The sequence below is a fragment of the Aquila chrysaetos genome, chromosome 20 (assembly GCF_900496995.4).
Source record: "Aquila chrysaetos chrysaetos chromosome 20, bAquChr1.4, whole genome shotgun sequence".
Lineage (NCBI taxonomy): Eukaryota > Metazoa > Chordata > Aves > Accipitriformes > Accipitridae > Aquila > Aquila chrysaetos.
In genome coordinates, this window is record NC_044023.1 from 22,305,247 (window position 1) to 22,321,497 (window position 16,251).

Consider the following 16,251-nt stretch of genomic DNA (forward strand, 5'->3'; position numbering starts at 1 on the left):
TGAATTTGAATCATTTACTATTAATGTAATTTTCTATAATATTTTGGGGTTTGTTTAATGGTTCTAAAATAGCCCTCTTGTATAGAGAGTTCTCTCTTAATTTCAGAACCAGCATAATTACAGATTTTGGATTCTAAAAATATGCTACCCATTAAAAAAAATAAAATAAAAAAAAAAGCAAACCACGGAAACCCTCCTCCAGCAAACAAAGAAAGGCAAAACAGAGCTTAGCTCGCATAAAAAATAGGGTTCTCTCTGTCAAATCACCAATGACCTGAGACTTGCAGCCTCCTGAGGGAAGCCTCCTTGTTTCGGTCTGGTTTCCAGGGCACGCCAAGTTCAGCATCTGAGTTATTTCCACGTTGCAGCCAATAACGGGCAACCAAGTGGGCCTCATGTACAAACACTGTAACGTCTCTGCTTGGGTAAAGGTCTTAACAGTAGAACAATTCAGTGGAGCTGTAAATGAGAAGGGATAGAAATACAAAAAGCAGAGGTCAAATATTATTACACTGCCCCTGCCAATGGGAACTTGCGGGAAAGTGAGCTGATATGGTCTTGGTTGCTTGTACTTCAATGTCATCTGCGAAGTATTTCTTTTAAAGAGCAAACTTTGCTTTCCAGGACTTATCTAGTGGTCACTTAGAAAAAGAATTACCAAATTTCATAAATAGAGTACAAACCCAAGTAGGTCCTAATAAAAGATAAAAGGCTACAGCTCTTTTGTTTTGCCTATAATTGAATCTTCTTTACTATAAAGACTGATTTTTTTACATAAAACTGGGAAATTTTTCATTACTCCAGCCAAAGTTGGATAATTGTAACTGTGAAAAGCCATATGTTTTTGATTAAAATTTCCATATGCCATTTACTGAGACAAACTACCCAGCCTTAAGGGGCTTTGTATCATTTTGGATTGTTTAAGCTTTTATTAAACCACATTTGAGGTTTTGGAAGGAGGTCATTCGATGCAATACCCTACCCAAACTGAAAAGCTGATGGGGTTGACAGCTGCAGCTGGCACCTTCTGGGTTTTTGAGTGTTTTTGAGGAATGAGCATCTATATCAGACTGGCATCACTTACCAGTACCTGCATAAGTTGTATCACTAAGCGTTAAGGCAGAGTTTTAATGGAGGTTACAGAAAAATCTAGTAAGGCAAGAAAAGACATTCAAGTTCATATTAAAGGGTGGGTGTTAGTGTACAGATGCTAATAGCGTATTACACTCTAGTGCATTTCAGCACCAGATGTCAAGTTTTTGTGCAAATATTAGCTAATTCTCTTTTGAGAGACACAGTTTAAGTACTGATCCTTAGAGATGTGCAAACTTTGTCACAGAGAACTTAAGTGACTTTCCCAAAGTCATGCAATCGCTAGTACAGTGGCATCAGTGGTACAAATCAATGTATTCTTTACAGGTTAAATACGTACAGCTTTATACTCACATGGGTCTGTTAAGTCTGATTCAGAATTGATACTGTGGAGATGAAGAAGTTTAAATGGCATCCTCAGTCATTCATTAAATAAGGTCTGAGTAACTGTTAATCACTATAACCTGCCTGCATTCCTGTTACACCTCCCTGTTATATTCTCCTCTTTGCACTGAAAACATCACTAATTGTGTCTTCATGTTGCATATTGGAGTTACTGGAACTTATACAATATTCTGATATTTTCATTGGAGTCATAAGTTTAGTATTGTGTGCTCCCAGTAAGCTTTTGCAGGACATTGACCTCCAGAATCGGAAAGCGTTAATATTTTCTTTCTCAGTGGCTTCTCTTAATCAATTTTGACAATTGCTTTCTAAATAGAGAATATCCAAGTTAAATAGGGCAAAAACTAACATACAAGTGTATTCTTGCAGTCATACAAACATCTGATCTTGATTATTTGAAATCACGCATTTAAAATAAAAGCCTGATCTGCGAGTTATTCATTGGTGCAAGTGACCTAGGATTTCTTGTGCAGACATATGCTGCTTTGATTAGTTAGGGTAAGTTTACATCCTTCTTGTGTCTGCTATGCTGTATTGTTTCCTTTTTGATCCTATGAATAGAAATGGTCATACACTGCCTGGTGCCACAGATCCCTGGGTTGTTGAATGGATATACTTTCACTAAAAGCACATGCAGGGATCCTGGCTCTAACAAGAAGCAGTTTCTATTTGTACAAGCAGTCCTCAATTCTGGTCATGTTTTGTTTGTTTCATGTATAAATATTTTTATTGAAATTAAAGCTCCTTTCTTTTTTGATCTTGCAATGATAGATCACTATAATTGAAGCAATTCACGCCCTAAAAACTTTAATTAAGTCACAAAGGTGCCTGCATGCTAAACCTTAATGAACTTATCAATTCCACACATTGTTTTGCTTGGTCTTGTTCTCTCCCTTCTGTTTACCAATGCTCATTGCATTATATCTAACATTTAACTGTAAACTCCTAAAATGGCTAGGTCTTTTATTTCTATTTTGAGGTATTTTAGTACCCCGTGGGGTACTTAATAATTAATTGTAATGTGATTATTTTCAGATTTCTCACATACTATGTTGCAAGGCCCCAGGGAGCAAAACTCTTGGATTCTCAGGTCTGTCAGTGGGCATCAGGCCACCAGACTATGACACTGGCTTTCAGAGCTCCTCCTCCTTCCCAGTATTTTATGCATCTGAAGGCTAGATGGTTGCAATGCCCTGTAATGTGGCTTCCTGTTTATCACTAGCCATATTTTCCACCAGTTTATCCCTAACTGAACCTGGCTGCTTAATTGTGATTAAGGCATAGTTAGTGTTTGCAATGTTCTAGAAAGGTGGTCTTGATCTCCAGGCATCAAGGATGCTGAACCCACTGCGTTCTGTTGTAGTTTATTCCAGCAGCTGATCAACATTATTCATAGTAAGTGTATTTCTCATCTGCATTTCCATGACTTCAGCTTCCTACCGCTGGTTTTTGTTATGTCCTCCACTGGGTTAGCAAGCACTTCAAGGGATGGCATTGTCTCCTCGTGACGGTGTTTCTACACGTAAACCAGAAATGTCTCACTTCCGTTTGAGAAAGTTTGAGAAACCTGTTTAAGGCCTTCACTGTCTCCCTCCCAAATACGAAATATAACAGGAGGAAGTAGAAAACAACAAAAAAAAAGGTAAGACATGGCACAGTGAGAAGAACCTGAGCAGAGGCCACCCCTGCAGCAGCACGTGCTGAATAGCCGTGCCATGTTGTGGGGCTCATCTGCTCAGGCACAGTGGCAGGTCCAGCAGCTGGACACCTGCAGACCTCAGATTTCCAAGGTCACCTAATGCTGCTCAGGTGCAATTTCCAGTGGAAAGAGAGCTGGTACCAAGGGAGACATGGAGGTATGACAGTCCTGCCTCAAACCTTCTTCCAAAACAGTAAGTATGCCAAGAAATAATTGAGCTTGCTGGCTTAATAAGTCTTCTGGCATTTTTGTGGGTTTGTTTTGGCTTTCTTTATTGGCAAATAAGAACAAAAATCCTCATATGTTAGCCAGGATCTATGGGCTTGGGGGCAAGGCAAAGTGGAACTTAATGCTCTCGTCAGGGGAGATGTATACAGCTGAGCCATTTACACTGTAATTCAGTCATTCTGCAGCATTGAGGGTTATTTTTTTCTTCTTCTTTCACTGTGCCATTGATTTTTAATGTCAAAAGTATAGAGAATAATTTCTTACCTACTCTCCAGGGAGGGGTAGAGAGGCACTAGACAGCTGTGTTTCCCTTGGAGGAAGATAACAAACATGGGGAAAGAAGTGTTAGAGTGCTACTTCTGCGTTAAAGTGTCCTGCAGGGTGGTTTTCAGCAAGTGTGTTTAACTTTTGTTTAGCAAGTGGTTTTACCTCCATGTGTGGGGAATTCAGCAGTACAAAATTGCAGCGCAATATTCTGCACCCATTTGAGCGGAATTTTGTAGGAAAGGTTTTTGTCCACTTTACACAGCATGTGAAAGCAGAGGAGAACCTCTCAAATCAGCACATCACTATCTGTACACTTTGTAACTGTTCAACAACACTAATATTGTTCCTAATTTCTCGGGAAAGATTGCAAGGTGGTGTTTAAATGAAGTTTCTTACTAATAACATCTTAATGATATTATTGTTAATTCAAGTTACTATTTAGGTATTGCAAAAATAAATTTGAAGTGTGGATTTCAGAATGCACGAGCATAATCAGCCTAATCAGTTTGATGCCACATTAGCCTTTCTTACAATTATCTTAATCTTGTTAGTTTACTTGGAGCCAGATTTTAAGCACATGCATGAGGCTTTTTAGAATTGACAATTGACTTTCAAAGCTTGATAGTTTGTACTACGAGTGATAGTGATGAATGCTGTGCTTTGTTTCCTGCCTCCAATTGATTTTGACCATTCTTCCATCATTTCCTAGTTGTTCATCCATGCAGAGACTTCTTTTCCTGGTAGCAATCCTTTTCTTGTCATAAATATATAGCTATCCGTTTTGTCAACAAATAGGGTTATTTCTTCCTTGCAAAAAAAGTTTGAGGACTAGATTTGCATTTAAACTATGGAGTCCTGCACTTTCTCTCCATACTACCGTAATCAAGAGTTGCTGGGTCACCGAGCAGGTAGCTGTTTCTTATGATTAGTAATGAAAGACCTTTCCCATTCCCTCCCCTGTGATTAACAGAAGAATTCCCTAGAGCACTGTATAAGTAGGCTTAAACACGCAGGCTCAGAGTTGTTGCAGTTTTTCTTTCACCTGTTCTAAAGCAGACCTGTATATGGCTTTTTTAGGATTCAGGCCTGAAAAGTGAATTGTGTATAATCTCTAAAATGTTTTGTGTATGTATATGCATATGGCATAATGTATTAGTTCTATCAACGTAGAGGAAGATATAAATAGCTAAATTGCGATATGAAGAATCTTCTATTAAATATTGTCTGAGACTTACCAATACTCCTGCAACTTTCTTTCTAGTGCACATATGTGTGTGTGTGTGTGTGTGTGTGTGTGTGTGTGTGTATGTATATAAAGCATCTGCTTTGATGAATGGGACATGTTTTGCTTTTACTTTTTCATTTATTGGAAATAATGTTCATGCAAGGATGTTTCCTAATACCACATTTATTCCTCTAGGCATCATTTTGGTTTTAGGCTATTATTCCTCATGCAGCTGTCCTCTATGAGGATGGGATCCAATCTTGTGCCTGTATGCAGTCAAAATATATTTAAATCTATGAGACTGACAGGTGGCCAGAGGAATGTAATAGTGGTTCCTGAAAAGTGCCATTCCACCTTTTTTGTAGAACTTGGGACAGAAAAATTCTTTCTCTCTCTATTTTCATTGATAAGGAGTTTTTTTCTGTTTTCCTTCTGTCTTTTTTCCTAGGCCAAAAAAACCAGAAGGACAAAGAAAATCACCCTGCTCAAAGTTATAGACTCAGACTATGACTTGAGGCTGGGAAACTCTATGCTTTATTGTCTCCCTGTACCTACACAGAGTCTGAACGAACAGCTCACACTGGTGAACCTGCTGTTAAATTGATACCCAGATTAAATTTGGACCGGTTTTAATCTCAAGTCTAGTTTTGAACCTCCTCTGTGAACCCATTTTGCCCAAAGGGCTTCATAATGCAATAGCCTTAGCACGTAACACAAATGGCAGCACTGCGTGGGTTTGGTCAGCGTTGCTTCTGTCCGTGGGCTCGGGCAGAAGAAAGACGGGAGGGTGGCAGGTTTGGACTAGTTTTGTTTTCACAAGTAATTCACTGTAGTGCAGCAGGGTTTTTAAGTCACCACAATATTTATCCACCACAATGAAAATGAAAAAGATGAAATAATGTAATAATAAGATCCCAGGAATGATGTAGTGTACAGCATAAGGGTATGGCAATGGCAGAACTGTGCTGGAAATCTCACAGTGACTACTAGCACTGTAACAAATTGTTATTTACCACTGCCACTGTAGTTCCCCTTTTGCCTGGATTTTGTCCTGAATTTGGCTTTAGCAGGAAGGGTCCAAGAAGAAGGTTTCTAAAATGAAGCAGTGACTTCTTCTGATTTTTTTTTTTTTTTTTTAAGTATGCATGCCAGTGCTTCCAGAAAACATTTTCAAGAGGGGACAAAAATCAAGGCTTAATTTTTCATCCTTGTAACCTTATAATGATGTTCCTACTAGTTCCTGCTGTTAAATATTTATCACCTGCGTGTTTTCTCTGGTTCCCAACTGTACTGACAACAGGTTTGTAATCGCCAAACCACGGCTCAGCTACACTGAAAGCAAAAAAGTAAAAATTGAAATGCAAGGGCCTGTTAAAGATAAAAGGCTACCAAAGTGATTCAGTGTAGTAGTGCTCCTGCGCATCAGCGATGGTGCTGATCAATACCTGGTGCCACTGCTCGGCTCACAGAGAGTCACCTCGTCGCTTAATAGCAAGTTTCTTGAATTCAGTGTGCAAGGAGAGAAAAGACAGAGTTGCATTTTTGGCGTGCATGGCCTCTGAAGGAGAGGAAAAGGAGAGAGGTGGAAGGAGGAATTTAATTTAATTAAAGCACTGTGGCTAACATACACGTATTACAAGAGACTTCTATATGGGAAATGAAGGGTTTCTACACACGGGTTGCAAAGGCATGAGTAACAAGTCTCCTAAAGGGAAACAGAACTGCTTTATAACATAATTGAAGGTAGTGATTATTTGAGGTTGTAATTCTTCATGAATTCATGAACTAGCAGCATTACAGGTTGCTGGAGTTTTCTCTAGGCATGTCTTCTGCCCTGGGTAAATCTGCACCTTTTCCCCTTTACCAGCCTTGCAGCCTGTGGAGACATTTTTGCTGCTTCTGATGGTTGCTGCCACAGCAGTCTCCCACTGCCAGGTCCCACCAACCCACCTTCGAAGCTGATGTTCACTTGTTTCTCTGTCACACAGCAAAGTCCTAATGAACCTTCTGTCCTTCTCATGAGGGAAAAAATTTTAAACTCCCTTTAATTGAGTTCTTTCTCTCTTGGCAGATCTTGAGAACTTCAAAACCAGAACAAGAAGCACGGTGTCTGTCCGCCAGGGCCAGGGCATGGTGCTGCTGTGTGGACCACCGCCACATTCTGGAGGTAAAGCGGCTTCCTTCTCTTGCTTTCAGCACTCAGTACCCATATGCAAGGTTTTCATTCTCAGGGTATGTTTCAGGAAGTTTAAAATGGTACACCTTAAAGGAGAAGGCTGTGGCGGTGCCAGCCTGACTGAACAGGTCACGCTGGGTGGTCCTATTGACTAAATGCACTGGGAGACCTCCAGCTGGGTGTAAGTGCAGAGAAAGCCTAATTTTACTGCATATGATTATGCTTTTAGGAGATGAACTGATGCAAACTTAAAGCAGTATGTGCATATATAGAAGACATGGCCAAGATCTCGTGCAACGTGTAGAAGCCTTTCTCTGTGTGGCCTGGGTGTGCCTTCTGCAAAAAGGTTGAAGATGGCTGACACAGCCCCTTTCATGCATCATCTTTTCATTATTATTTCTTTTTTTCAAACATTTACTGTCACTATTTTTGTCTCCTGGGTACTCAGGATCCATAAGCAGTTGTCCAGGTCTCATATGGTGATTTATTTCTGGAATGGCAATACATATTCTTCCTACTGTTTTTATGGGAGGGAGAGGCAAGGGGGAGTGTTGTAAGAGAGGGAGAAGTAACATGCCAGCAAGTTATATAGGAATGCTGAAGATATTCTCTGCTGGTGTTCACACCTACACCTGGTTTTCTGGAAACCATAATCTGGAGGTCCAGACAGAATGATGGAGAAGCTCTGCTACCAAAAGTACCTGAAGGTTTACCACTGTGTGCACTATTGTTCTTGTCTGGTGATACATTTAAATCCATTATTGTTACAGAGACAGGTGCTACCTGTAAGTCAGGGCTTGTTGAGTGTCCAGCAATACAGGCTGTGCAGAAAATGACGTAACCTGTCTTCTCTTGACAGTCACTTGTATCTTTAATCCCTCAGAAAGAGGCAGATTTCTGACTTTCATGGAGAAATGGAAAAGCTGTAGTAGCAGACAGGCAAAAAAAAAAAAATCTGTGGTGTTAGAGTGGTCTTAGTGCACTCTACAGAGTATGTTTTGCTATAGTTGTATTAGAAAATGATGGATCCCCTCTTAAAACCTTACTAATCTGTCATTTTTGCACCTGTCAACATTATACTTGCTGTTTAGAGCAGGGGCAGTGGCATGTATGTCCCATATGGTTATGGAAACTGGCACCCATGGCAATTACTGGATCTGTCCCACCCCACACCTGGCCACGGCAGAGCTGTGCAGATATCTTTGCATTTGCCTTGCCCCTGTTCCTTGGTCACTGACCCAGGCGGCACCTCGGGTCTCACACTGTGCCTGAGTGGATAGGATCTGGGGAAAAGGCTGCAGACACCTGACCAACTCATCAAGCATCACCTGGGGTTCAACAAGGGGTGTAGGTTTCAGATCTCACCAAGCTGGGCAGGTTCAGTCCTGAATCCTTCAGGCATTTGTATCACGCTCTTCTGTATTCCCTGGGCATTTTCCGTAACCACACTTCTAACCTAGGTTATCCTGTGGGGTGGAGAGTCAATGGCACAGTGCACCCACCCCGGGGAGGGAGGGTTGGGAGGGAAAGGTGTTCATCTCTCATTGACATGAAGGATATTTACAACTTTCTACTCTAGATTGTCTTAGGATTTTAAGTACAGCAAAAGGACTGTATAAATACATTGAGAATCTGGAGAACACCAGTCAGTCACGTAGCTTCTGAATTTTAACACCAAAGTGTTTGGTGTTCTCTAGACTCTCAATATATTTCTTTATGTTACGAAGTAGTTAACGAGGAGATGAAAGGGAAGACCACAATAGCTGCTGTCTGCATCTGCCCTGCAATGATCTCTTCTGGCAGTGTGTGGTACCTGCCAAAGGCCCTTCTCTGAGAAGAGTTAGCATCATCGACTCCGGCGTGCGTGTGAGGAGGTATACAAGCAGCTTGTATTAATGGCAGTAAGAAAGACAGGGCTTTCTCAGTGGCAAAGGCAAAATTCGGTAGGGGGAAAAAAATAGATCCAAAGCAGAGTTTACAAACAGCCAATTATAATAAATAACGTAGCATGTACTTTGGTGCAGTTTACTTCAGGGAGGATGGTATAAATGTTTAGAAAATACAAAACAATTCTTTCAGTTTAGCACAAATTTGTTTTAAAGATACCAGTCCTATGTTGGCTGACTTCCTGAACACATATTGCACTGTTACATTTATATCAAAAAAAGTGTCAGAAAGGGAATCAGTCATCTCTTCTTTTTGGACACCATTTCAGGCATGGTCTGTGTGTGCCTGACAAGTGCTATGTGTCGTGCCACTAACCACCGTGCTCAACAACCAGCCGTTACGGCTGGCTCCTTCATCAGGGAGTTGTTTGGAACGTTGTGAACAAGCGATCACCTTTTATGGGTCTCTGTCCCTTTTAAAGAAATTTGTGATCCTGTTTTGAAATCTGTCTGTCCTCATCAGCTGAATGAAAATGGCCTGGTGAGCTGTTTGCTGTTAGGCTGCTTTTATTGCTCAGATAGGCGGAGACAAGTGCTTAAGGAGTTTCTTCGCTTGCATCTGACCAGCTGCCAAACATACCTACCTGCTTAATTTATTCAGCTAGGGCCTCTCTCACCTTTTGACTTCAGGTGCCAGTTTTCTTTTTAGTTCAGAGATTATCACGGGAGTTTCAGTATCTCAGATTTCTGATGTTCATTACTTGAAGGTTGCTCTTGAATCTGTGATATCACGTCCACAAAATGACTCGTTATCACAGCATCTAACTTTTATGAGAGTGGCTCCTATAGTGTTAATTATTCCCCAAAATTATGTGCCCTCTGGTCTGGGTGGATGGAGCTTGCCTCTCAGCCCCTGCAGGTGGGTCTTATTGACACATCTGATGAGGCAGCTGCCAAAGCTAGATATTACAAACCACTGAAGATGGGTTGTGGATCAGCCACAAACTCATTTGCAGTCTGCAGTGCTGTGGGTGAAGTATCATTATTAGCTTCATTTCCATAGTGAAGAAAGGAGGGGCGATTTGGAAGAGAAATGCTTTGTGATCCTTAAACCCCATTCATCTGAGTGCCTTGGACGTGAGACTGAAGAGCGGTGCTCGCCCTCATCCTATCCCAAACTAATTGTGCTGCACAAACGTGGATAGTGTCAACCGACCAAGTCCAGGAAGGCCTGGGGTGGCTGGGTACTGAGTTGCACTGCTCTGCAGAGCTGAGGCATGAGGTTTTATGCCCTTTTACAGTTAGAACTAACCCCACCTGCCCAGCCTGCTCCTGCTGGCACCAGTGGCCGTGCGGTGCTGCCTCCTGTTTCTCCCCAGGCAAGTTGGCTGCCGTCTCCTAGAGGGACACGGGGACTGCACAGGCAATGCAGAGATGAGGCAGGAATCATACACATTTGTCTTTGTCTCCTTAGCAAAGCTTCACTCTCTGGTTACTGAGAGTTTTCTGTTTTGCCGTAAGAGATCTTTGCAGCATGAACGCCTTGTGTGGAGATGCAGCAGCTGGTGGTGGTTCCTGTAGGCAGTGAGAAGGAAATTGTGGTGCATTTGCTCAGGTGATACAGGGGAAAGTTTTGGTCTGAGTGTAGGTACTGATGATGCAAAAACATTCCAGAAAGGTGCTGGCATTATTTCCGGTTTGGGTTCAGTAAGTGGGAAAGAGCATCTTACGGTGACCAGGAGGGAAGCGCATTTCTGGTGTCCAGAAAGGCAGAAAACTGAAGGGTAATTATTTCCCTCACTCATTTGGATGAGAGATGACTTCCTACATGACCACTATCTATGACCTGCTGTATTCCAGCTAGAAAATGATCTTAATTGTAGCTAGATCCACAATTAGTCTAAATTGTAGTATTACAATTTTGTAACTAAGCTGGGCTGGAGTTATGCCGGTTGTTGTTTTCTGGTTTGCATAGAAATTATTAAATGGAAAGTCAAAATAGCTCCAGTTAATTCAGACTGAGACCCTTGTTCTCCAGGAATTAACCTTCTCTGTGGCAATATTTTCTTTTACTTTTTCATCCTCTTTTTCCTTCCTCCTAAGGTTAGAAATAATGATGAGTTTTAAAAGTCACAACTCCGAAGTTAATGCTTTTCAGTCGTGTGCATCGCATTTCCGTTAGCCAACTGCATGTCTCCCAGTGTAATTGAAGCTATTTGGTCTCTAGCAGTCACTGCACAATTACCACAGCTATCTCCTATTCCAGCTCTGGGCAGATGGAGGTTCATAAGAGAATATCAGATATCACTGGGAAGTAGCTGCATGTCAGAAAACCACTGTGTTTCATGGGCAGCTTCCATCCCCAGGGTCCAAGGCAGTGTTTGCAAAGCAAAGCTGTAGAGATCAGTTCCTTCCAATACCCCACTATCCCGCTGCTGGGATATAACATTGCAAGTATTTAACATCATAGTGCAACGGTAAAAAACATTCAGGTTAGAAGTGAAAAATAATATCTTGTTAAAAGTGCAAGTGGCAATAAGATAGAGAAAATGCAATTACTTATTTTGGAATTTGATTAGGGCAGCAAACCTAACTTCATCATCCTTGCAAAAGTGCCTGGGGACATTAATGACCACCACTGAGGCGTAGGACTGTCGGGGGCGGGGGGAATATACTTTTATATTATTATTATTTTTTATTTCAGTTTCCGATCTGCATTGAAAATGAAATCTTAAAAAAATAATTTTAAAGAAAGCAAAACTATTCCATCTGAGAATAGCTGTTGCTTTGATGATGAGGGTATTCACTAGAATAGTAGAAGCCTGAATAAAACTGTCCTGTCCAGTTCCTGAGCACAGAGTTTAGGATATCCTTCTGGGTGTCGGAGACACAGGCTTGAGAATTTTTTCCTGATGGGGAAGACTTCCCAAATGTCTGAGGGGGGCTCAGTGGCAGTGTCTTCTCTGTTTTGAGGTTGCTCAAGTGGCAAGGCTTAGAGCCCCCTTAACTGAAAGGATTTGATAAAAGAAAAATAGGAAATTAGAAGGGAATTATTTCCTGCCCACTGTTGTGTCATTGGTCATCTTGGTCTCAAAAATTGTGGATTTTACTAAAAAATTGTCGATCTGCATCCAGACCTTTATCCTTTCAACTGGAGCTCACTCTAATACTTTGCTACTTGGAAACATCCATATTTAAAGAGCTGGCAGCTAAAAGTGACATTATGTTGGCCTACATACATTAGTTGTTGTGGGTTTCTGGTTTTTTTTTTTCTTCTTAATGATGCCAAATAAAGGGCTTCCTACTGTTCAAATGTTGCAAGAAATTCACCCTGAAAGTGAGTCCAAATGATTAACAAGTATTTTCAGCATCAGAAAGTGGGCTGCGTACAGCTTGCACAGAACAATTTGGGCATCGCCATGTATTGTCCCAATTTTTAGTTTAATATGAGTTGGAGATTCAGCATATGAATCTAGGCTTCCCCCCTGGTCCTCCAAGATGAAAATGAAATGTGTATTTCTTGCAGCATGGTTTCAGCAGGGAGTCCCTATTTTGTCAGGTCAGTGCATCCTGGTGTTACATTTTGTTAAGCAGCATAATGATGCGATTGCCTCCTATGATGAAGTGCTTGCTGAGTGCTGGAAATTTGGAAAATAAATGTTCATCTGGAGCTCGGGAAGTCGGTGGACTGAAAACCAGAATAAATGCAAATCAAACATTTGCTTCTGTCGTATTTTCTGCTCTTGGAGATGCCTGAGCCCCCGAAGCCAGTCCTGCCATATTTATGGCGCCTTGTCTGTTAGGAGTTTTCAGTTTTCCCACCTTCCCCATTTGTTCACTTATATGCATTAAATCAGTGTAAGAACTAGTAGAAACCTACTTGGGTTGTTAGCATTTTTCTGAGACAATTACTCTGCATGTGAAGGGTTTTCCCTCATTCTGTCTGCTGCTTTTTTAATCAAAAACCTAACGATGCTAGTGTGTCGATGGTTCTACCTGTGAAGCTCTACAGAAGAAATAATGTAAGAGTAAACATTACTATGGGGACATGGCATTCAGGGCTCGTGTAACAGCACAATGAGCAGCTGTAGGTATTTAGGTGGACAAGAGAGAACAGTCAAAAGTCCTGAAAGTAAGTATGGAGCTAAAATTTGGCTTTGGTTTTGTTGCAACAAACACACAAGGGTCCCCATCACAGCCACTGGCCACTACCGTAGCATTAACTGGACAGTCCCCAGTAACTGAATCACAATAACGGGTTTGGAAATGGGAGGAACATCAAAAAGTTTTCATGACTTTTTTGATGAGACTAGTTAAGGTATCGCAGCATGTCTTAGGATGAGCTCTATAATTTGGGTACCATAAAACAATGCTATATTGCTTTACATTTTCAAAGCCCTGCTAGATCAATACCATCTGCTGTTGTTCTTCAGAAGAGCTGTAGGAGTAATCGATTAGTGGGGGAGTTGCTAGCCAAAACAAAAGAAAAAAACCCAAAACTACCTTTGGTTTGTCCGAAGTGTTTCATTCCATTGTATTTTTAAGCCTTTTTATTACGTTTAGATATGTTTAGAAACCATGAAGCATTTCAAAATGTAAAATAGAGTGTTCAACTGAAGCTGTTGGTGAAAATGTTTTCCTTTTGAGAGGAGCTTTGCAGGAGGAAACAGGTTAGCTTTTCTTGTTTGCTTTTTTTCAGTATTGTTAATCAAATTTGGCAAGATACATTTATTTGTTAAGATAAACTTAATTGAAACAAACAAAAATCCCCCCAAACCAAAGCAAACACTCACTTTTGTTTCTCAAGGCTCTGAATATAAGTTGTGTTCCATAGGGGATATGCCTGGGAAATATTTGGAGGTCGCTGTCCTTTTAATTTTATCTCCAAATTGTAAGACCAAAATATTCCTTTGTGCCAAATAGTTATTTTCATTTAAGTTTGTGGGAACTGAGTCATTTAGCTGCCACTTTTACTAGATTTATTTGATAGTCAGGGCAGGGTTAGTTAATATTTTAACAACTACAGGTTTGAAATACCTTCTAGGATCCCTGGCATTTCATTGTGAGTCTAGAGATTAAAAAAATACAATCCTAGAAAGGTTATGCACGTTTGTCTTGACAGGCTGGTAGCACACCCATAAGCATGCAGAACAAACGAGTCTGTAAATCCTTCCCCCTCCCTTCTTTGGGAAGATAAATGAACTTGTCTTTTAAGATTTCCTTCACTCCCCACCCCCCAACCCCCGCCGATTTTCTCTTGGTTCATCTTTAGAAAGATTTATATACATGATGTTCTCATGACATTTGCCTTCCTGCCCTCGTGGGAAAATGCTATAGAGTTAGAGATTGGGGTTTCCAAGTGCTGTGAGAAATGGCGAATGTACACAGAGAACTGGTGAAAATGATCTCTCAATTACTTGATTATTTAAATTTTGTGTTCCCTTTGCATTCCCTAGAGGTATGTCTTATTCTGAGATCTCTCTGTCTGTACCCCATACCATGACTCATGATATCTGTGGCATATTTATTCTCAGTCCTCCTAATTTATCTCAGTAATCTATGCAACAAGTAAATCAGCTGATAGGTTTTTTTAGATGGCAAAGTGCTTAGATATGCAGATGGAAACCTGCTGATGTTTCTACAGGACATGTCTTCTCCTGCCCACTTGCTTAGGGCCTCTAACAAATTTCCTGGTGACCCAGGAACTGAACCTTCCCAACAAGATTCCTAGTCCTGAATCTCAATTCCCTGGACACCTTGTCCCTCTGCACCTTGCTGCGGAGTTGGGCGACCCTCTTGAGCGTCTGGGAACTGTGTCCCTCTGACTGATCGAAGGCAAGAGTTAAAGGAAAGTAAGTTTTCTGTCTCTCTGCAGTGCCTGTGTTCTCAAGGTGCTTGTAAATGTCCATCTTCCCAAAGAGGAAGGGATTCATTAAAGCTCAGTTGTTCAAATAACTCTTTCCCATCTGATGCCATTACTGCTGTTGGAAACACAGCCGTAGAGTCTGTGTCTGTGAGCTGAAATGTTGACAGAGAATTATTCTCACATCTTTTCACATAATGGATGTGTTCAGGTTTTCTTGTTCTCTCCTGCCTTTTTTTTTCCCAGTAGCTAGAAGAACTTTTAGTTCTGTTGCACAGCTTAATCAAGTAGAACTAACTAAATTTTAGCATTTGACAGAAGAGATGGCAATTCTGATTTCATCTCAATCTCAGCCTTTCATGCTGTACGGTAGGTAGTGAAGTGTAGACACCAGACATGTTTTCAGAAAGCACTTTACTGATTACAGTGGTGCTAAGACCACGTCTGTGCTCTGCAGAAAAATGATTAGTGCGTGCTTACTCGTCTGGTCAGTTTTTCTCTCCTTCTATTATTTTTTTTTTTTAAAGTGATGATGGGCACTTCATGGGCTGGAAACAGTGAAAATGTTTTGGCTGTAAGTATGGCTGATGGCCTCTATTATGTGATGAATGGTTTGAGGGGTTTGTCTCATAAGTAATCTACCGCAGAAATCACATCTCGTATTCTCTCATGCTTATGCAGCCCCGGCTGCATAGTACAAGGAAGAAGGGGAGAAAAACTGGGAAAACCGATCAGAACAGTGCAGAAGGAAAAAGGCAATTATCAGGCATTTTCATACCATCAGAGGATCAATGTCTGGGGCTTTCACTCCCCAAGCAGTGCTGCTCAGCAGGGAGTGCTTTGGAACAGAGTTTTCTTCAGTTGCTGTCAAGTATTTGTGCCCTTTTATTCCCCATCCTATAGCGCCAACCTTACAGTTGTTTTTCTCTCTTCTTTGAAAACTGTCACACTGCCTTTTCATTTGTCACTTATGAAGAATTAATACATTATTAATAAATGTTTAGAGACGTTGTTGTAACAATGGGAACAAACGTTTGTAATATTCTCCATTGGTGTCCTTACAGTCGACATTAAGTGAAGTTTATGTTAAAACTTTGGAAAACAGTCAACCTTGAAAGAGGTAATGCAAAGGGAGGAAATTACTCTAGAAATAGCTCATAGCCAAAGAGGCCAAGGACGTTTCCACATAATGTCTGCCTAATAGCAGGGGATTATTTCATTTTACCCGGGCAGCATCAGCCTGTTCTGCCTGCTCTGCAACATTTATGCCACTGCGTGAACGCATCTAGCATTTCTGCTGGATGACCAATTCAGAATTGCTTTGGGCAAAAGCCTTGAAGCACATGTTCCCCTAAGTGTTAAATCAGCTTCTCAGTACCAGATATTTTTCTTGTGGTGCATTCCCCTTAA

The 16,251-nt window shown here is 41.0% G+C and overlaps 1 protein-coding gene across 7 annotated transcripts in view; it reads left to right on the plus strand.

Moving 5' to 3' along the window:
* Positions 1-16,251, plus strand: part of CNTN4 (contactin 4) — a 349,563-nt gene that overhangs the window by 234,164 nt on the left and 99,148 nt on the right. For all 7 annotated transcript variants that reach the window (XM_029995893.2, XM_029995899.2, XM_029995894.1 and 4 more), the window contains one exon: positions 6,988-7,083. In XM_029995893.2, the coding sequence (XP_029851753.1) occupies positions 6,988-7,083 (96 nt within the window). The remainder of the gene's footprint in view (positions 1-6,987; positions 7,084-16,251) is intronic.